Source organism: Macrotis lagotis, chromosome 4 (assembly GCF_037893015.1).
Source record: "Macrotis lagotis isolate mMagLag1 chromosome 4, bilby.v1.9.chrom.fasta, whole genome shotgun sequence".
Lineage (NCBI taxonomy): Eukaryota > Metazoa > Chordata > Mammalia > Peramelemorphia > Peramelidae > Macrotis > Macrotis lagotis.
In genome coordinates this window covers 211,031,591-211,054,697 of record NC_133661.1, presented here as the reverse complement: position 1 = coordinate 211,054,697, position 23,107 = coordinate 211,031,591, and the positions used below count along the sequence as shown (strand labels likewise).

The following is a 23,107-nucleotide window of genomic DNA, read 5'->3' as shown; positions in this document are numbered from 1 at the left end:
ACATGGCGCAAATCAGAAGGCTTTATAATGCTTCATCATTCTATGGAACAGGAAGAAAAGGGGCTAAGGCAAACAAACAAAGCAAGCAAAATATATAAATTAAACTACAATCTCATTTCCTTTTTTGCAATGAATAAATAAATTAATAAATAAATTAAATAGATAAAAAGAGTAAGTGTACCAGCTGGACAAAATTGGAAAGGGTTTCTGTAAGGTGCCATGAAACAAACTCATAGAGCATGCTACACATATTGCATATTGCATTAATGATTAGTTGAACAAAGAGATGCCAGGAAAAACAAGAATAATTACAACAAAAACCCAACACAGACAGCACTTCAAACTCCCAAAAACTTAGGAGTCAAGGATCAAGGGACCTACCAACACAGAATTATCCAACAAGATTTCCTGCACAAAAACAAATGACAAACCAGTCATGACAAAACCAAAATATAAACACCAGGATGATGTTGACAATATCAAGGACAAATATTGTTGAGTATTATTTAAATTTGTTTAGCCACATCTCAAAAATATCCCACAAATTATTTATTCAGACTTCATCCTATCAGAAGGTAAAAGACTGAAAATGTTCAACCAAGTGGAAACTTGAATAATACAAAATAAACTTACCAAATTAATAGAAAAATGTAGAAGAACTAGGTATTTGCAAAGTTTGAATTTCTGGGTGAAACCTATCTAAAATAGACCAAAAAAATTTTTGTGGAGGTATGAATGTGTCAAAATGTTCAGAAAAATGACATTTAATGGTTTGTATAACTAAGAGTTAATTATAGATTACAATTAAAAGCAAAATTTTAAATAGTTGGTAAAGCTAGTTAAGACTAAGGTTGGAGTTAAATACTATTCTTTTTTAAAAAATAATATTTTTTAAAAAAAATTTATTTATTTAAGGCAAGGTGGTTAAGTGATTTGCTGAAGGTCACACAGTTAAACAATTATTAAGTGTCTAAGGCAGGATTTGAAATCAGGTCCTACTTACTCCAGGGATGATACTATCCACTGTGCCACCTAGCTGCTCCCTAAAAACACTGCTCTTTTGGAAGTATATTCTCCCTCCCAATAGATGAAATGTATTCTGAATACTTAAGTCATAAATAAAATAAATTTAAGTACATTTAAAATATTTCATAGAATCACAGCATTTCAAAGTCTTAAGGAACCTTAATGGCTTAGTGCTACAGTACTACTAAGAGAATTACCATTTTCTGAACAAGTCTTTTCATGAAGACCTCAAATGAAGGAGAAAAACTATTATCTCCCAGTTAGCACATTCTACTTTTTGAGCATCTCTAATTGTTGGAAGTTTTTCCTGACATTAAATCTAAATTTACAGCTTCACTATTTCCATTCATTGATTCTAGTTCTGCCCTTCAGGAAACAAGCAGTTGTATAATCTTACTTTCACCTGACAAAAATAATGCCTGAGATTAATGTCTTTCACCAAATTGCTCCAGTTGATATCACTAATAACTCTGTTATATCAGAACACAACTTAAAAAATGGAAAGCCTGGGGCAACTAGGTGGCAGTGGATAGAGCACTGGTCCTGGAGTCAGGAGTACCTGATCAAATCCAGACTCAGACACTTAATAATTACCTAGCTGTGTGGCCTTGGGCAAGCCACTTAACCCCACTGCCTTGCAAAAACCTACCAAAAAACAAAAACAAAAAAACCCCAAAAACCTTGTATTCAGGGGTGGCTAGGTAGCACAGTGAATAGAGCACTAGCTCTAGAGTCAGGAGTACCTGAGTTCAAATCTGACCTCAGACACTTAATAACCCAGCTGTGTGACCTTCAGCAAATCACTTAACCCCACTGCCTTGCAAAAAAAAAAAAACAACCTTAAAAAAAAGAAAATCTATTATCAATCATGTCTTTTGATGGAAAACCACAAAAATTAATTTAAGAATGACCTTTAAATTTAAAAAAATTTTGAATACAATTTCTAAAATTGTAAAAATAAGACTTAAATATAATTAAGCATTTAAACTTTCAACCTAAATTTTTTTCAATATTGCTAAATGTTCCTATGGTAAGAATCTAACCAGTCTCTACTTTTTCCTCTACCTGGAAAAGGTCAAAAAAAAATTAGAATTAGGACCCACTGATGACAGAGACCATGATTTATTGACTTTTTTTATAAAACACTCCTATATATAAGATACAACATTCAAATAGTTGTATGATAATGTGAAGAGGGAAATTAATAAATTCCTAAAGAAGGGAGTCTATTCTGTAATTCCAGAGTAATTGGTGAAAAGAAACAGAGGTAAGATATGGAACGTTAAGAGTAGCAAATAGGTCAATTTAGCTGATACAACAAAATATATGAAGACATGTAATATGAAATGTCTGAGAAGACAGGTAGAATCAGACTGTGAACACATTAAAACTAAGGCTTAAGATTTTGTACTTTGCCCTAGAGACTGGATATTTTTGAGTTGATTAGAGAAATCCATGCTTTCAGAAGATTATCTTGACCGTTGTTTAGAGGAAAGGCTGGAGAAGGCAGAGACTAAACACAGGGAGTCAAATTAGGACTTCATTGTAACAGTATAGGAAAAAGTATACATCCAAGTGAGAAGGGTATCATAACAATAAAAGGAGGCAGAAATATGCAAGGTAAGGGAGTGTGCAACAAGTGCCAATAGTTGCAAAAAGATCAAGAAAAATAAGAAGAAAAAGTCATTAGCTTAAACAATTAAGAGATTGCTAGCAATCCTGGGGAGAGTAGTCACAGATGAATAGTGATGCAAATTAAAAATTGTAGGGATGGACAAGTGAGTGCTTTGGTTAGGATGAGAGCAGATGGTTTTTTCTATGCATTTGGATATGAAAGAGTAGGATTCAGAATAACATTTTAATGGGGTGGCAGGAAGATTTTGGGTTTTTTTTTTAAAGGAAAAGTGAGATGAGAATGTATTTGTAATTTGAAGCTAGTAGTTAAAGAGAACCTAAAGATGAGAGGTGATCAAAGTGGTTAAGCTCCTGGGAGACATGGAAAAGAATGGCTTAAGAGGCTTAAGTAATAGGAGTGGTCTTGGCAAAGAACAGAATAAAGAGAAAGGAGTGGAAGAAGAGAAAGAAGGGTTTTGAACTATAAAACAGGAGAAGAGGTTGCCTGTAATAGATGATGTGTTGGACTCTATTTTCTTAGAAAAGCAGAAGGCAAAGAACTCTGCTGAAAGGGAGATGTAGGAAGTTGGAGGAAACAAAAAGATTTGAAATATCCACAGTATAATAGGGAGACAAAAATGGAAGAATAAAAGGACTGCATTGCAGCACTAAAGGCCCAGTTGAAATTAAATGATAAAAACCTTTTGTATAGAATAAATTCCTCCAATGGAGTTTAGCATCCCACAAGTAGAATTAAAAGAAAAATGCAAATCAGAGGTAAACCTCAAGTTGAGATTTAGAGAGACAAGAAGGAAAAAAGTTTCTACTGTGTTTTTACAATTACAGAATGGCAGCAACCCTAATCAATATCCATATAAAATAAAATCCAAATAAGGAAAACAAATAAAGTCAGCATGAAAAGAATCTGGAAATGCCAACAATGATAGTTCATCCATACTACTCTAAGGCTGGGATTTGTAAATTTCTGTTCAAATATGAAAAGAATATATTTCAGGGTGGAATGACTCTTCTTTTTGAATGTGACTGAGTTTTTCTGAGATGTTTGGGTTGAAGTCATAAAGAATCTGACTTTGTTGTACATATTGCTCTCAAACTTAAAAGAGTTCTATGGAATCCTGTATCAGTAAAGCATAAACCATGCTTTTTCCAGGTGGAAAAAGGTTTTAAGAATGGATTTAACTACTGATTTGAAGTCAGAAGGACTAATCTGCCTAAGCCTGGATAGATTTAACAGCATAAGCTATCAATTTGCTTTGGTCATAACATCTTACAAGGAGGTAACTACTAAAGTAAAGAGGTCGTTGGACAAAATAATATTTTTGGTTTTTTAAGTTTAAGTATTGCTATAAAAAGAAATGAAATTAAAACTTGATAAAAAAAAAATTAGAGCAATTAGCCAAATTCAGTAAAGCTGGAAGTGGAACATACTTCTAGTTTTTAATAGACCACACATTAAACTCCATGACAAAACCTGGAGTCAGAAGAGTAAATGTTTTAACTCTAGCTTTTTTATTAAATAGTTGTATGACCTTGGATAACTTAACTTTGTCACTTTGTCTGTAAAGGGTCATTCTTATAGCTATAATATTCCTTGCTTTACTTTGAGTTCAAATTCACAAATTTGTTAAAGAATATAAAATAAAACATACCTCTTATTCTAAGTCCAAACTATGTTTGGTTATTTGACAAGGTTTCTTATGTAATTTTTCTTTAACAGGATACCAAGATTCTGCTTAGTATAGTGCTCTGCACATTGATAAATATTTGTTGATGTATGACTATTTCAAATATTTGGTTTAACAATTAATCTAAACTGAGCTTGAGCATGAAAGAAAGGGAATGATAGGACCAGTGTAATTTAAGATATATATGAAGACTTAAAAATAGAATTAAAGAAAACTAAGTATCAAACTACTATAATATTCCTGAAAAAATTTTAAATGATTTAAGATAAATTTTAGGAAATTTCAAATAAAAGAAGGAATTGCATATTTAAAATATTATACTTACACAGAGGCAATTGATCAGACTAGATAAATTGACATAACGTGGAGCAAACATATGAAGTTGCTGTAGACAAGAGATGGCTTGAGCCTGAACAAGGCAATCTGGGTTATCTTGCATTATTGCACATCCCAGGAGACAGGACATCCGTAAAGTAGAAAGTGCAGTACTGCTCCCTAAAACAGAGAAATCTTAATAAATGGGGCCATGATAGTTCCAGTTATGGCACTTCATTATTAAGATGCAAAAAACTTAAAATGTAAAACAAAAAACTTAAAAACTAACTTAAAACAAGATTCTTGAAATAAAATTTGTTCTAAAAAAATGATAGATGCTGTGCTGTTTGATTTATGAAAAAATTATTCATTCAGAAAATAAGGAGTTAATTCAATAATATATTAACCAAAAAAAAATCAAATCATCTGAAGGTCAAATCAAAATATTTTTTTTTCCTCAACAGCTGGAATTAGCAGATAAACTCAGCACTGAAATCTACATCCTTTGGTATTGAACATACTAGAATGAATCTATAAGTTTTACAGGGCTTGTTTATCTCTCATTTAGATGCTTTCCCATATTACATTAATGTTAAAAAATTCAGAAATTCACATGCTTTGCCAAAAGGTCAAAGAGAACATTACTGAACAAGTTTTGCAATATTTTCCTATACAGTGCACTGATTTAAAAGAAGATTCCGGGGTGGCTAGGTGGTGCAGTGGAATAGAGCACTGGCCCTGGAGTCAGAGTACCTGAGTTCAAATTCAGCCTCAGACACTTAATAATTACCTAGCTGTGTGACCTTGGGCAAGCCACTTAACCCCATTTGCCTTGCAAAAAAAAAAAAGATTCCAATACCACTACTTATGAATGAATCATTTAAAAAGTAGCTATTCAAACCTTGCAGCTCTGGACCCAATGTGGTGATAAGTGCATTCAAACATCTTCCAAGACTTTGGTGTACTTCAGCATGAGTAGGTGGAACAGTCAACAACAACATTAGTACAAGAGAGAGAGTAGAATCCACATGGACATGATACAGTGGGCCAGCAGAATCAATTATCAATGAGAGTGAATGTAGTGCCCATGTCTGGAAAAGTTAGGAAAAAACAATAAAGAATGCTTTAAAAATATTGTAGCAACATTAATTAGCATGTCAAAGAAAAGAAATTTTAAAGAAATAAATTTCCTAGAAATCTCCTGTCCCTATATCCAATAATGAACATGATGGATAGATCTGAAAATGAAATTCAAGATTTTTTTTCTTGAAACTAATTCCATACTATTTTGTTTAAACTAAATACAGAGCTCACTACCCCATCCCCAAACTATCTAGCCTCAAATTTAGTTGTATATATCAGATTGAAATTCATATTTACATAAATCAGTACTAATCATCATAAAAATAATTACATTACTATCTTTTAATAGTTTATTGCTTACATAGAATATTGGTTTAAAGCCAATTTAAACAAAGGTTTCTGAACAGAAGTCCTCTCAACCCTATATTTTTTTTTTAAATCAGTGAAAACTTTCACATCACATAGAGAGAATTAGAATATAAATTATTTCACGGTAATGTCTGCTGATTATTTTCTAATCATTAAGTAAATGTAATATAGCAAATCAACTTTTCATCATCAAGTGGTTAAGATTATATTTTCCTGAAGACTGAAACTGAAATATGAAGTTATATATTCAAAAGATTTTAATTGAACTCTTATTTTTTCATGTGAATAAACTCTTATTAAGAGAGGAAAATTAACAACATCAGCAACTGAAGAGTAAGAAAACTCCCTCCTAACACAGATATACTGTGACCTCAAGAACTTATTTTTACAGAAGGCATATTTAACTATCATCCTTAACTATGAAATACTAAACTTGTTTTCATTTTACCCATTCTAGATTACTCCTAAATAGGAATATGTAAGAGAAGCATATGAAAGTTGCATGCTGAAAAGAAAACTGAAAAATAAGAAGGCAATATGGGGGGGCAGAGGAGGGCTAAGTAGCAGTGATCACATACCAGATAAGACAGGAAAAACACAAATTAAAAACTTTCTCAAAGCTGAAGAGTGAAAATACTATAGAAATGGCTGATTTTCATGCACATGGTTGTATTCTATTTCTTAAAGGAAATCCAAGTGGTGCTAGAAGGAAAGAAGACATGTAAAAAAGTTCCTTGAGAAGCAAGATGATAGCATGTAAGAAATTTAATTTTCTACGTCTTCTGCTGCATCACATGCTGTTCCTGCACTGATGTTCCTAATATTAGGTTGTCTCTAAGCAACGCCATAATAATGGTACTGTCATGAATCTTATTCAGTATCTCAAGTACAGATCACTCTCATACAAAAGTCCTTACAGTCAAGGTGCAGACAAAGTAAAATACAGAAAAGTTAAGCACTAGCCTCAGGTAAACTAGATATACAGTTTACATCTCTTCCTTGCAGATGTCAAATGCTTTTTGATAAGCCCCTTGGAAATTACCTATAGTTTGTTTTTGATTATTACCACACACTGAATCTGTGGAAGAAAAGTCTCCCTTTATTTTCATATAAAACACCTTGCTCTCTGGATTATTTGTTATTAAACACTTTGCCGAACACTTCTAAGATGGTGCCAATAGATTTTAATGTATGCTCTACTTTCTCTGGATAGTCTTTTATCAGCTACTCAATGCTAGAAATAATTCCAAGCTGAGCTCTGCTCCCTGTATATATCCTTGCAGTCTACCGAGAGCAGGTTCTCTTCCTTAGCAAGGCTCATCCTAAGTTTGACTAATGCTTTTATGAAGATGGCTATATCCATCAACATATGCAAGAAGTTTTGCCTTCTGAATTGTGCTAGTCTTCTCTATTGTGAATAGGTTGTCAGTGGGATTAGGGACATGGTGGGAACAGGAACAAAGTTCTGTGAAAAGAGAGAAGCAGGACAGAGGGCGAGAATAGGAGAAAATCAACCCAGATCAGGAGTCCTTGGCCTGCAGTTACCATAGAACTGATAAATGTTAAAGATGCTCTTACTCTACACCTAAACGAGTGCAAGAAATTTAATACTTGTCCAGCTCACCACCATTCCCTTGTCTGTTCTACTACTCACTATTCTTCCAAAGTTTATGAAATGCGGCAGACAATAGAGCACCAGCTCTGGATTCTGGAGAACCTGAGTTCAAATTTGGCCTCAGACACTTAATAAATACCTAGCTGTGTAACCTTGGGCAAGTCACTTAACTCCATTGCCTTGCCAAAAAAAAAGTTTATGAAACAAAACACAAAAGTATTTGTTATCATAAAATTAATTATGATTCCAAAGATAACTTATTTAAAATTTGTGTTACAGGGGTGGCTAGGTGGCATAGTGGATAAAGCACCGGCCTTGGCGTCAGGAGTACCTGGGTTCAAATCTGGTCTCAGACACTTAATAATTACCTAGCTGTGTGGCCTTGGGCAAGCCACTTAACCCCATTTGCCTTGCAAAAAAAAAAAGTTGTGTTACCTTGGTGATAATGAAAAATTTGGAATTTTTTAAAGTCAACCTTAAATTACTAAGTGGACAACTTTGTTCCTGGTAGATATTTATTAAATGGAATATGCAAATGAGCAGTATGGGGGGAATTCAAAATAGTCTCTAATTTTGAAGAGATTAAAGTTGAGGAGATGAGACAACAAAAGGATATATGTCACTAACTGCTGGAAAGGTATAGCTATCATTGCTGGGATTAGATTAAATTTCAGAAATGAAAGCTTGAGTTAGAATCTGAGAACACATAAGAATTTGCAGCAAAGGAAAGAGCATCCCAACAGAAGAAGAAAGCAAAATAAAGTCCCAGAGGCATGAATGAAAATAATACTTATGTGGGGAAGATAAAGAGATCAAATAGAATAGAGAGCTGATGTGTAGGAAGCAAAGCTAAATGGTTATGGCTAAGATTATTTGATGGTGGAAATTAAAAGTCAAACTGGAAGCTCTTATTTGAGTCCAAAGGCGATCTGGATTCCCTGTGGATTTTTTGAGATGCTAAAATGAATTGAATTTTTTAGAAAAACTAACTTGCAGAAGGGATTAAAATGAGGAAGAACCTGTAGACAGAATTTAGTTAGTTTAGACTTATTTATAGTAGTAATCCAGTGATTTAGAAATATGGGCAGAGACTGTTGGTATTAAGGATGGAAAGTAAAGGAAGAATTTGAGAATACTGATGAATCTGAAAAAGAAAGTAAAGAGAAATAAATAATTTCAATATTTTAACTTGAAAATGGAGGCAATGATACTATCACTATTGAGAAATGGTAAAACACAGAGGAGGATGAGATTTGGGGGATGGGGTGGCAAAGCCAAGATGGCCTTGAAGGCAGCATTTCCCGGGAACTCCTTCCCCCAATGAACTCCAAAAGCCAAAATTATGACTCTAGCCAAAATTTAGAGGAGGCAGAATCCACAGAAAGACTGAGTGATACATTTTCCCAGTCCAAGATAACTCAGAAGTTCCTCGGGAAAGGTGTGTTTCATCAGGACCAGGGGTTGGAAAAAAGCCACAGCCAGTGTAGTCCAGTCCAGCCCAGCCCAGAGATCACTGACAACAGCTTAAAGGGGCGGTGAGAGAATTCTGCTATACCAGAATGAATGTGGAATGAGGAGCACTGGCCACAGAGTCTGCAGTGAGAATCTGGAGAAAGCAGCCTGCATTCCCAGAGACAATAAGGGAAGTCTGCAGAGATTTCTCTGCTCTCCCTCAGGGTAGGACTCTGCAATCTGCCTACACTCAGATTCAGGTTGCAGTTTGGGCTTCCAAACTAAGTAACCTATCTGGATTCCTCCAGGGCAGAAGGAAGTGAGGTAGTCATCTACAAATCAAAGCAAAGGCAAGGAAGCATAAGACCTTGGAGGAATAAAGGTCCCAGTGGGGTGTCCTCCCAAGGGAAAAAACCCAAAGCCTAGGAAGTGCTGTCTTAGGCTGAGGAAATGAGTAAACAACAGAAAAAGAAGAATCTGACCATAGAGAATTACTTTAGTCCCATGGAAGATCAAAACACATACTCAGATGATGACAAAATCGAAGCTTCCATATCCAAAACCTCCAAGAGAAATAGAAAATGGGCTCAGACTATGGATGAGCTCAAAAAAAAAAAAAAGACTTTGAAAAGCAACTAAGGGAGACGGAGGAAAAACTGGGAGGAGAAATGAGAGCAATGCAGAAAAATCATGAAAACCAAATCAACAGCTTGGTGAAAGATATACAAAAAAAATACTGAAGAAAATAATATGTTAAAAACCATTTTAGGCCTAATGGAAAAAGCAAAACAAAAAGGCAAATGAGAAGAATGCCTTAAAAAGCAGAACTGGTCAGCTGGAAAAGGAGATAAAAAAGTTCTCTGAAGAAAATAACTCCTTCAAATGCAAAATGGAACTAAAGGAAGCTAAAGACTTTGCAAGAAATCAGGAAGAAATATTTCATTGGAAAAACAACTGACCTCGAAAATAGATCCAGAAGAAATAATTTAAAAATTACTGGGCTATCTGAAAGCCAAAATAAGGAAAAGAGTCTAGACTTCAATTTTCAAAGAAATAATACAGCAAAATTTCCCTGAGATCCTAGAAGCAGAGGATAAAATAGAAATCGAGAGAATACACTGGTCACCTCCTGAAAAAGATCCCAAAAGAAAATCTTCCAGGAATTTTATAGCCAAATTCCAAAACTGCCAAATCACAGAGAAAATTCTAAAAGCTGCCAGAAACAAACAATTCAACTACTGAGGCTCCATAGTCATTATTACACAGGATCTGGCAGGATCTATATTAAGGGCTCGTAGGGATTGGAATATGATATTCCAGAAGGCAAAAGATCTTGGTTTACACCCGAGAATCAACTACCCAGCAAAATTGAAGCTCTTTCTTTGTTTCTTTGTTTGTTTAAATAAAGATTTTATTTATTTTGAGTTTTACAATTTTTCCCCAATCTTACTTCCCTCCCCCGCAACGAAAAGAAATTTGTCAGTCTTTACATTGTTTCCATGCTGTACTTTGATCCAAATTGAGTGTGATGAGAGAGAAATCAAATCCTTAAAGAAGAAACATAAAATATAAGAGATAGAAAGATCAGACAATAAGATATCAGGTTTTTTTTCTAAATTAAAGGGAATAGTCTTTGAACTTTGTTCAAACTCCACAGTTCTTTATCTGGATAAAGATGAATTGTAATTCTCCATTGCAGACAGCCCCAAATTGTCCCTGATTATTGCACTGATGAAATAAGTGTGTCCAAGGTTAATCATCACCCCCAAGTTGCTGTTAGAGTGTACAGTGTTTTTCTGGTTCTGCTCATCTCACTCATCATCAGTTCATGCAAATCTCTCCAGGCTTCCCTGAATTCCTGTCCCTCCTGGTTTCTAATAGAACAACAGTCCAATATCCTTTTTCAAGGGAAAAGATGGACTTTCAATGAAACAGGGAACTATCAAACTTTCCTATTGAAACAACCAGAGCTGAACAAAAAGTTTGATCTCCAAGTACAGGACTCAGGTGAACCATAGAGGGGGTGGAAGAGAAGGACTAACTATGAGGAACTTAATGATATTGAACTGTGTGTATTCCTGCATGGGAAGAAGATATTGATAACTCATATGAACTTTCTTATTTATAAGAGCTGTTAGAAGGACCATATATATAGACAGGACATAGGAAGGAGCAGAATATAATGGTATATATAATATAGTAGAATGATGGAGTCAATAGGTGATAAGGAAAGTACTGGGAGGAAGGCAAAGGAGATGAAGAAGAAGCTAAGAAACTTCACATAAGAGTCAAGACAAAAGCTTTTTTCAATAGAGTGGAAAGGGGGAAGGCAAGGGGGAATGACTGAGCCTTCATTCTCATTAGAAATGACACAGAGAGGAAATAACATACACACTTAATGGGGTGAGGAAATCTCTTACTCTAGAGAAAAATGAGAAGAAAGGGATGGGATAAGGGAGAATGGGGGGAGGAAAGGGGGGGAATAGGTGATAGAAGAGAGGGAAGATCGAGGGAGAGGGTACTCAGATACAAACACACTTTTGGACAGGGTCAGGATTAAAGAAGAGAAAGAACAGAAAAAATGAGAGTGGGGAGGAATAGACAGGAAGTGCAGCTAGTAATAGCAACTGTGGGAAAAATATTGAAGCAACTTCTCTGGTGGACTTAAGATAAAGAAAGCAACTCATTGAGCCATTGGATTCTGAACAAAGACTGAAGTACATTTTTTTTCTCCCTCTCTATTTTTGAGGTTTCTCATCTTCTTGGGGGGGGGGGTTATATTTACTCTTATAACACATTCATTTGGATCAATGTATAGCATGGAAACAATGTAGAGATTGTCAGACAGACTTCTGTGGTGGGGGGAGGAAAGGGGGGAATTGTAGAATTCAAAACCTTACAAAAAATGATAGGTAGAAACTATTGTATATAATTGGAAAACAAATAACATGTTAAAAATTAAAAAAAATAAAGTATAAGATTTGGTGAATGATAAATTTAGGCTTGAAGTGTGGAAAGGCCTAACAGATAAACAAAAGTCTAATCAAGAGTAGAAATGGCTTTGAAATTTATTATTAAAAAAATAATTTCCATGACTTGTCAATTCAAAAAAGTCCACAATCACTTAATTAAAAAAAAAACTATAAAATGCATATTTCTAATGAAATTATCAAATGAAGGATCTTACCCGTACATCAGGAGAGGTTCCATCCTGTGACAAAGTATAAAGGATTCCAATGCAAGCATTCAAGTGTTGAGAAGACCCCATTCCTCCTAAATATCTATACAGGGATCCCAAAGCCAAGGAATGTCCTGTTCTGGTTACCACATCTCTGGCTGATTTCAGTCTATTTAGTGGGAGAAAAAAAAATTAAAAACATTTTTAAAAATGGAATACAATTATATTGTCACCCTAAAATTCCTGAATAAACAATACTGTTTATAAAAACTAGAACTATGTTATAGTTGGGTAACATTCAGAAATCTTAACTGCCCTGAAAAGAGTAATACTTTAAATTCAAGTAATATTGCATAGTTAATGACCCATTACTCTTCATCTCTTTCTATTTCAATGGAAGTAGTTTATCTGTGTTTAGTTCTTTAGCATTATTGATTCATGTTTAACCTTTTATGGTTCTCTCATTCCTGTATTTGAAATCTCAAAGTTTTTCCATTACTTTGGTCTTTTCATTAGGAATGTCTGTGATGCAGAGAATTGTGAATGTGGGAGATTTGTAGTTGGAAACAGATTTTGTAGTCTTTGTACTTTTGGGTTTTGTTGAAGTATAGAAATGCTATCTACTCCTGAGATGTAAATTGACTCCTATTGTTCAATTGTTAAATCTAAAATTTGTTCTTGTCACCTCATTCCCAACCCCCAGATTCCAAACATTTCCCTGGTCATTTAAGGGGGTGGGGGGGAGAGGATTTCCCCTTTGTCCTCAGTGTCCAGATAATATCCAAGGCTACAAAAACCTGGACTGGACCTCCACTGCCCCTGTTCCCTGGGTCTAGTCAGCTCTCCCTGTCTTTCTCTTTTTTTCTTATCTTTCTGTCTGCTTTGTAAGCCTTCTATAATAAATCTTATTTTTAAATTTTTAAATTTATTTTTTTATTCTCATTTTGTACAAATGTTTTTGTTACATTAATAAAATATTCTTGTTTACAAGTAAACAAAATACCCCTCCTCCCCCATGAATATAGATAGACTTGTTTGGGTGAAAAAAGTAAAGGGGAGAGAAAAAAATTAAAATAAAAAATAATAATAGTAATAATTGTAGGTATGGACGAAGCAACAGCCCTGGAGCCACGAGTCCACATCCAGCCTCATAAACCCAACAATCACCCAGCTGTGTGACATGCAAGCCACCCGATCCCCACTGCCCTGCAAAAACCAAAAAAAAAAGAAGGAAAAAAAGACCCCAAATAAAATAAAATAGTAATAATAGTAGGGGTGGCTGGGTGGCAGACAGAGCATTGGCCTTTGAGCCAGGAGCACCTGGATCCAAATCCGGCCCCAGACACCCAAAGATCACCCCGCTATGTGGCCCCAGGCAGGCCATCCAGCCCCACTTGCCCTGCACCCTCCCCCAAATAATCATAACAAAAAATGTGCTTGAGTCTTTGTTCCAACTCCAACAACTCTGTCATGGGTGGATCTCATTCTTTATGATAAGTCCATCACAAAAGTTATTTCCATATTTTTCCACCATTGCCATTGCTGATCGCAACTTCCTCCTTTCTTATTTCTCCATTACCATGGACTCTATTTTCTCTCTCCTTTCACTATGACCCTGCTGTAGGGTCACTGAGTGGCACCGCAGACAGATCCCTGGTCCTGGGGTCAAGAAGCCCTGAGTCCCCATACCACCCCTTAGGTCCAGAATCCACCTGGCCCTGTGGTCCAGGGCAGGCCTTCCATTCCCAGACTCTTGCAAGAAGTAAGAAAGAAAATGTGTTATATCTGGCCACTCTCCCGCCATGGTCCATCCTCTCCTCCTTTATTCACATCCCCACCCCTTCCCCTGATCCCCGCTCCTTCTTACTCCAGATGTCTATACCCCATTGAGTATATATTTGCTGTTTCCTCTCCTAGCCATCTCTGATGAGAGCAAAGTTTCCCTCATTCCCCCTTGCCTCCCCACTTCCATATCATTGCAATAGCTCATTGTAATTAAAAAAATCTTATGAAATATCTTGGACTATTCCCCCTCTCCTTTTTCTTTCTCCCATTCCATTTCCCTTTTTTTCTATTGACTCCATTTTTACACCATATTTTATCTTTGAATTCAGCTTTCTCCTGTGCTTCAACTATAAAAGCTCTCTCTACCTGCTCTATTAACTGAGAAGGTTCATATGAGTATTATCAGTGTCATTTTTCTATGCAGGAATACATGCAGTTCATCCTCATTAAGTCCCTCATATTTCCCCCCTCTCCTCCAATCTCCATGCTTCACCTGAGTCCTGTATCTGAAGATCAAACCTTCTGTTCAGCTCTGGCCATTCCAAAAGGAACCTTTGAAATTCCCCTGGTTCATTGAAAGTCCATCTTTTTCCCTGCAAGAGGACATTCAGCCTTGCTGGGTAGTTCATTCTTGACTGCATTCTAAGCTCTCTTGCCTTCCTGTATATTGTATTCCAAGCCCTACGAGCTTCCAATGTAGCTGCTGCTAAGTCCTGTGTGATCCTGACTGCAGCTCCACGATATTTGAACTGTGTCCTTCTGGCTGCTTGTAATATTTTCTCTTTGATTTGGGAGTTCTGGAACTTGGCTATAATATTCATAGGGGTTGGTTTTTTGGGATCTCTTTCTTGGGGGGATCGGTGGATTCTCTCCATTTCTATTTTGCCCTCTGCTTCTAGAATATCAGGGAAATTTTCCTGTAGTAATTCTTTGAAAATGATGTCAAGGCTCTTTTCCTGATCATGACTTTCAGGTATTTCAATAATTTTTAAATTATCTTCCCTAAGTCTGTTTTCCATATCAGTTGTTTTTTCATTTTACATTTTCTTCTAATTTTTCATTTTTTTGGTTTTGAAGTATTGATTCTTGATTTCTGGTAAATTCATCAATCTCCCTGAATTCTATTCTTTGAAGGATTTGTTCTCAGAGAGTTTTCTTATCTCTTTTTCCATCTGGCCAATTTTGCTTTTTAAAGCAGTCTTCTCCTCAATAACTTTTTGAACTGTTTTATCCATTTGACCTAAGCTGGTTTTTAGCATGCTATTTTCTTCAGCATTTTTTTGGATTTCCTTGACTAAGCTGCTGATTTCATTTTCATGTTTTTCCTGCATCTCTCTCCTTTCTTTTCCCAGTTTTTCTTCCAACTCCCTCATTTGATTTTCAAAGTCTTTTTTGAGCTCTATCAAAGCCTGAGCCCAGTTTCTGTTTTTCTTGGAGTCTTTAGATGCAGGAGCTTGTGCTTCCTCATCTTCAGACTGAGTATTTTGGTCCTTCTTGGGCTCATTTGCAAAATATTTCTCAATAGTCTTCTTTTTGTTTCTCTGTGTGCTCATTTTCCCAGCCTGGGTCTGGTTTGGGGTGTTTCTTGAGCTTTTGGGACACTCCCACAAGGATCTCAGTGTGTGCAGCTCTGTCCTCCCTCCTGGTCTGTAAATGACCATAAGCGCTCCCCCTCTGCCAAGGGGCTGATGTGGGGGGGGGGGGGGGGGGCTGCTGTTCTATGGAGGGGCCTAGACTGTGGTCAGGATCTGAATCCTTCTATAATAAATCTTGAGCAATTTTAAAATCCCAGGGGGCACTCGAATTCCTTCACTTTTCAGTAATCCTCAATGTCTATTGGCAATCCTAATTCTCAATGATTATATTTTGGCAAATACAAGAGGATTACTTAACCTCCCTGGATCTGCTCTGATGTCTATGAAGTGAAAGAAACTCTGAAATAGGCCACCTTTCACAGAACAGGTCAAATTAGACTCTAAAAGAAATACTCCCCTTAGTCCTCACCCTTGCTCTTGAGAATTCTCAGAGGAGGATGGCTATGAGGTTCAGGTTCAGGGTTTGAGTAATTCATAACTAGGACTCTGGTAGTGGAATCATCCTCGGGCCTGAAAAGGGTCTGCTTTATTAGTCTTGGACCCCTCTAAGGGGTCTGCTGTGTGTCAAACATAGGCATGAAGTTATGCTCTGAGGTTTGAAGTTGATATTTTTTTGTTTTTTTAATTTATTTTTTTATCCATATGTACACATATATTTTTAAGTTACAAAATTTCTTTCCATCCTCCCTTCCCATCCCCCATCTCCTCAGCAGCAGTCAGGTTAGCATTGTATATACTTATTTTAGATAAACATGTTTACAGATTAGTCATTTTTGATATGAGGAATTAGGATTCAGGGAAAGAGGTACATGAAGGATTTTTGGTTTTATTTTGTTTTTCTTCCTTTGGTTGGGGATATCATCATCCATAGCTGGTCTAATATGCTTGTCCTAGCTCTATGAAGAGCTGAGAGCAGTTACATCCATCTCAGGATGTTGTTATTAATGTGTACATTGTTCTCTTGGTTCTGCTCCCTTCTCTCAGTATCAAATCCTGTAACTCATTCCATGCTTCTCTAGAGACCATTCATAATTTCTTATCGAACAATAATATTCCATAGCATTAATTTATCATAACTTGTTTAGCCATTCCCCAATTGATGGACATCCCCTCAATTTCCAATTCTTTGCCATTACTGAAAGAGCTGCTATGAGTATTTTAGAACATGTGGAACTTTTCCCATTTTTTATGATTTCTTCTAGATATAAGCTTAGAATTGAAATAGCTGGGTCAAAGGGTATGAACAATTTTATTGCTCTTTAGGCATAGTTCCATACTTCTTTCCAGAATGGTTGGGTCCATTCACACTCCACCAGCAATGCATTAATGCTCCAATCCTTCCACAGCCTCTCCAACATTGATCGTTTTCCCTTTTTGTCATCTTAGCCAAGCTAATAGGTGTGAGGTGATATATCATTGTTATTTTAATTTGCATTTCTCTAAATCAATAATGATTTGGAACATTTTTTCATATGACTACATATTGCTTTAATTTCTTCACTTGAAAACTGTCTTCATATCCTTTGACCATTTATCAACTGGGAAATGACTTGTAACCTTTTAAACTTGATGCAATTTTCTATATATTTTAGAAATGAGACCTTTATCGGAACACCTAATTGTGAAGATTGTTTCCAAGCTTTCTGCTTTACTTCTAATTTTGGTAGCATTGATTTTATTGGTGCAAAACCCTTTTAACTTAATATAGTCAAAATCATTCATTTTGCAGTTTATAATGTACTTGAATTCTTGTTTGGTCATAAATTTATCCCCTTTCCATATATCTGATGGACAGAATATTTCTTCGTCTATTAATTTATCTATGGTGTCACCCTTTATGTCTAAATCCTGTTTCCATTTTTACTTTTTTTTTTTGGTATAGGGTGTGAGGTATGGGTCTATGCTTAGTTTTTACCAAATTATTTCCCAGTTTTCCCCTACAATTTTTGTCAAATAGTAAGTTCTTATCCCAGAAGCTGATGTCTTTTGGTTTTTCAAACAGTAAATTGCTGCAACCATTCACTTTGATAAGAGAAGGCATCTGCAATTATGTAGAGACAAATGGTCTGTCTAGCAAATGGTCTGGCTGGAGTTGAAGGGAATTCACTTTTGCATTTCTATAGCAAAGGCCATGGTATACATCTTAGGAGTTCCACTGTCAAAAACTTCCAAAGTTCTTTCTGTTGGTGAAATCATGTTTATGGAAGGGAATATATATATATATATATATATATAGATATAGATATATAGATATATATATTACATATATACCTATGTATATGTATATACATTTCGAAGTTGGTTGGTTTTGATATTACGACACCTTACATGTTCTTCTATTTTCTCCAGTCTTTTGATTTTGTCTCTTGGAGTCACTACTTTCCTTTTGAATATTGGAATTTCAGCTAAGATTCTCTATCTCTTTTGTAAAATTGTTAATCCCTTCAAATTTTTTCCAAAGCTTTGTTTTCCAATTTTGTCTTCCTCAAGTGCTTTCATTTATTTTATAAAAACATTTTAAACTTTTTTTTAAGCTCTTATATCTCTTTCAGGAATTCTAGTTGAGTTTGTGCTCAAGTTATATTTTTCTGAGGCACTGCTTATAGATGTTTTGGGAGCTGCTCTCTTCTTCCATGCTTGTGTCTTGAGCTTCCTTTACACCACAATAGCTCATTATGATGTTATTTTTGTTGCTATTGTTTGTCTGTTGTTCCAACCTACCTGACTGAAATTAAGGCTTGGTTCTGGCACACTGGGCTGTTTTTTTGTTTTGGTCTTGAGTGGGGAGGGGAAATATTAAGCATTATACTATTTCAGGGACAAAATCAAGACCTACAAGCTTTCAGAGTTCCCAAAGTAGTCTGATCCAAAACAAAGTCCTGGTTGTTGCTTCTTTGGTCTGAGTCCTGCAAGGTACTGGACTGAGTTTGGTTTACACAAGAAGAAAATGCTAAGACATTTAGTCCCATCAGTTAGCCAGAAAGCTATTAGTAAGGTGGTGAATTATTCCCTATGGTCTTTGATGCCTGTCTTGGTTATTCTTTTGCAGGACAGATTGGGTTCTGGATCATGCCACTGCCGTTGTTACTGGCATCTGCACCACCTCCTTTCTCAAGTCAAGGTTTCTCTCTTGGGAAACGTCACTTCCCTGCACATATTCCCTTCTCAATCCATTCTGGATCTGGGACCCAAAGCTGTGTTCTTTTTCTTTACCTTTCCATTCATTCTTCTTTTGGGATCATCAAAACATTAACAGGATAATTCTCAGTTTCTCAGCTAATTAAATCCCCTCTGTGACCCATGAGCATGACAGAATTCTGAGAGGTTTTATGTACCACTTCCCCTTATAAGAATAAACATCTAATCTTGTTTATCTTTTCATGACTGCTCATTTACCCATACCTTTTTATGCTTCTCATGATTGCTATGTTTCTGTGTTAAATTTTCTACTGAGTTGTGGTCTTTTCTTCAAATGTTTGGAAGTTCTCTATTTCATTAAAAAATACATTTTTCCCCTTGTAGATTATATTCAGTTTTCTGGTCAAGTTATTCTTAGTTTTAAGTTAAATCCTTTGCATTCTGGAATGGCATATTTCAAACTCTGTCCTTTTATCCTGGTACCTGGTGTGATACTTACTGTATCTCCTTGGTATTTCAATTCCTCCTTTCTGGATGCTTAAATATTTCTTCATTAACTTGGGATTTTGGTGGTATTGTTCCTGGAAGTTTCACTTGCAGTTTCTTTTAGAAGGTGACTAGTAGGGCAGCTAGGTGGCAGTGGATGTGGAGTCAGGAGGAGCTGAGTTCAAATCCAGTCTCATATACTTAATAATTACCTAGCTCTCTAATCTTGGGCAAGTCACTTAACCCCACTGCCTTAACCCCCTCAAAAAGATGACTGGCAGATCATTTCATTTCATCCTCTAAACTGCTCTTTCATTCTAAGAAATCTAGGCAGTCTTTTAAAATTTCTTAAAACATCTCCTTCATATGTGTGCATTCATGGTTTTCAGGAAGTCCAATAATTGAAATTTTTTCATTAAAATTTTTTAAACATCCTTTTCCAACCTATTAATTCACTTTTCATGTCTATCTTCTGCTGCTTTCATTTCTTCTCCTGTTTTTCCCCCCTCCAATACTCTTTTTTTTTTAGTTTTAAAAATCATTTTAGCTCCTTTATAAAGGCTTGTTTTAATTCTTCTAGGAATTCTTGCTGGGTTTGTGTCTAAGCTGAATTTTTTCTCAGACTTTGCTAAAAGTTATTTTTGAATCTTTGTCTTCTTTTAAGTTTGTGTTTTGAATTCCTCCTTTATTTCCATAATAGGTGTTTCTGGCAAGATTCTTCATTCTTCACAGCTGACTTTAACTTTGCACTTTATGTTAATGATGGGTTCTGTGTACTTTGGAGGCGGGGAATTGCTTGGGTTGAACTTCTCTTCTATTCTTCTACTCCTTTCACAATTCAGGTTAAGAATTTGTAAACTTTAATTGCTTCCAAAGTTATGTAATCTGAGACTAGAAAGCAATCCTCCTCACACTTTACCTATTTACTGTTCTTTCAAGTATAAAATTACTGCTACCTTTGAACTTTAAATTTTAACTATAAAAATGTATAATTCAATGACAATACATATTTCACAACTTTCAGTTATATTAAGTACCATTTCTTGTATAGATGGTGACATTATTAAAGGATTATTTATGAGTATTTCTTTTTTTGGTAAGGCAATAGGGTTAATTGAATTGCCCAAAGTCACACAGCTAAGTAATTATTAAGTGTCTGAGGTCGTATTTGAACTCAGGTCCTCCTGACTCTAGGACCAGTGCTCTAACCACTGCATCACCTAGCTGCCCCAATTTATGAGTATTTCAAAAAGGAAATAGTGATTAATATGAATACAGGTTCATTTAGAACAGGTAATTTCTTATATGTAACATTAGATTACTTATTGTCATGGGAAGAAAGAGAGGGAGAAAAATATGGAAATCAAAATCTTACAAAAATGAATGTTGCAAACTATCTTTACATGTATTTGGAAAACATGAAAAAACAATAGAAAAGAACAGATCATTTCTGATTAAATTACTTTTTTTAAAGGTTAATAAACAGGCACATCAAGAAAATGCTATAGATACATTCCATTTGTATTTGAGCAAGATATGTGACAAAATTATTTACACTTCCTTGTAAACAAGATTAACAAAGGCTGAGGTCTGGATAATGGTTTATTTCAAGTGGATTTGGAACTTGCTGAACAAGAACCCAAAAAATGATGATTAATAGAACAAAGATGTCAACTGAGAAAGAAATCTGCAATATTTTTATTAATGACATGGATAAAAACATAGACATTATGCCCATCAAAATTTCTAAGTGATAAAATCGTGGGAAGAAAATCTAACATGTTATATGAAAAAACAAACTGGTGATGCAGGGGAAAGATGGAAGAGAATTGTAAATGTAACGAAGAAAATAGGATGGAGTTGTAAATTTACTATGACCTACTCTTGAGACATAAATTGAGTAGAAGTAGAGAATTATAATTGTAACAGAAACAATTTGTAATCTCAAATTGGGTAGAGATTATCTCTCTTTCTCTCCATCTCTCTCTCTCTCTCCCCCCTCCCCCAAAATAAATTTTTGTTTTATTTCCACCCTTGCTTTCCCAAGTCTAAATAATGATTCCTCATAGGCAGAGCCAAACTCAAGTGGCCAGCAGCAACAATGAGATACAAAAACAGGCTTACTGATCAAAATTGATATGTAATAATGTCCTGCAAGCTAGCATGACATAGTGGTCAAAATCTAGGGTTATCAAAGGCTGTACAAAAAGAAGTATAATGTTCACAAAAATTAAGGTTAGAAGTCCTACTATACACTCTGTTCTCATATATCTGTTGTATGCTACTTAATTCTGGATACCAGAGGGAATCTGAGTAACAAAGCAACAGCTACAAGGTGATCAGGATACTGGGGAGTAAGTATCAAAATTATCCCAAAGATCAATTTAAGGAACTATAGACATTTAGCATGGGTGGGGAAACAGGGAGAGACAGAAGATGAATGATAGCTCTCTTGGGATATTTAAAGGATTATCTTTTAAAGAAAAATGACTTGCATTTTGCTTAACCCTAGAGGAGAGCATTTGGAGCAGTGAGTGGAAGTTGCAGATACGATTTTGACTTGAAAAAGGAAAAAAAATTCCAGTTAGAACTGTTCAAAACTGAAATGGATTTCCTTGAAAAGTAATGAGTTGGGGCAGCTAGGTGGAATAGTGGATAAAGCACCGGCCTTGGAGTCAGGAGTACCTGTGTTCAAATCCAGTCTCAGACACTTAATAATTACCTAGCTGTGTGGCCTTGGGCAAGCCACTTAACCCCATTTGCCTTAAAAAAAAAAAAAACACAAAAAAAACACACACAAAAGAAAAGTAATGAGTTTCTCTAGACAATTTCCTCTTCAACTAATCATTTTCTTCTTTAAGCACAGGCTAGACCTGAGCTATCAAAATTATTGAATTAAAATGAAATGCTTAATAAAATAAAAACAGAACAAAGTTAATGTTAATTTGTGGTTTTTTTTAAGTCAATGTGAGGCCTGCAGAGATCCATCTGTATTCAAATTTTACATCTCTAGGCTAGATAATCACTTGCTGGGAACCTGTAACACATGGCTTTCTGAGATTTTATGCCTCAAAGCAAGCTTACAAAAAGGCACAGAATTTTTAATTCTTTTCTAATACTAGTGAAAAGAGGGCTTTGTTTTGTTTTAACTATTTAAATATTTTTAAAAGTTTTTACATAAATTTTAAATATTTAAATATTCTGTATTTATTCTTCTTTTCTCTGATCAATGGGCTACACTGAACTTCATCCTGGCTAATGGGACTATAATAATCAATAACAAATCAGATGGCTTCATTCAACTTTTAAGGAGAATATTAAAGTACAAAGTAACTAAACATTAATTCCACTTACTTGTCAAAGCTAATCTGTGCTAATCCAGCTGTAAAGGAGCCATCACCAATTACTTGGGCTAATCTCGCCAAACCCTCTGCAGCAGCACATCGCATTAATGGGTTGGTACTTTCCAAGGCTCCCATCAATAATGTTAGTGCAGGCCTTCTAATTTCTTCTGAGCCTAAATTTCCTTTGGAGCTGGCCACATACTGAAATACAAACAAGTATCTATATTAGTCACTATATAACAAACTATTATTTAGCAGGGCTAGAAACAAGTATTCCTGTTATTAAAGAATTGCCATATAGTTGGATTCTACATATTCAAATGGTGAGAATACAGGAAATCTATACTTAAAACTAAAAATATACTAGATATTTTTTCTTTTCTTTTTTTTTTTGCCATCCA

At 35.4% G+C, this 23,107-nt stretch overlaps 1 protein-coding gene across 12 annotated transcripts in view; it reads right to left on the bottom strand.

The window, feature by feature from the left end:
• Positions 1 to 23,107, bottom strand: part of HEATR5A (HEAT repeat containing 5A) — a 168,258-nt gene that overhangs the window by 62,533 nt on the left and 82,618 nt on the right. For 10 of the 12 annotated variants that reach the window (XR_012478151.1, XR_012478150.1, XR_012478152.1 and 7 more), the window contains exons 18-22: positions 22,717 to 22,907; positions 12,368 to 12,527; positions 5,563 to 5,752; positions 4,672 to 4,841; positions 382 to 408 (exon numbers count right to left, since the gene is read on the bottom strand). Coding sequence is in view for 9 of the 12 variants with exons in the window: in XM_074235357.1 (XP_074091458.1) it covers positions 382 to 408; positions 4,672 to 4,841; positions 5,563 to 5,752; positions 12,368 to 12,527; positions 22,717 to 22,907 (738 nt within the window). In the remaining 3 variants the exon portion in view is untranslated. The remainder of the gene's footprint in view (positions 1 to 381; positions 409 to 4,671; positions 4,842 to 5,562; positions 5,753 to 12,367; positions 12,528 to 22,716; positions 22,908 to 23,107) is intronic. The other 2 variants (XM_074235362.1, XM_074235363.1) reach the window with 1 other exon arrangement.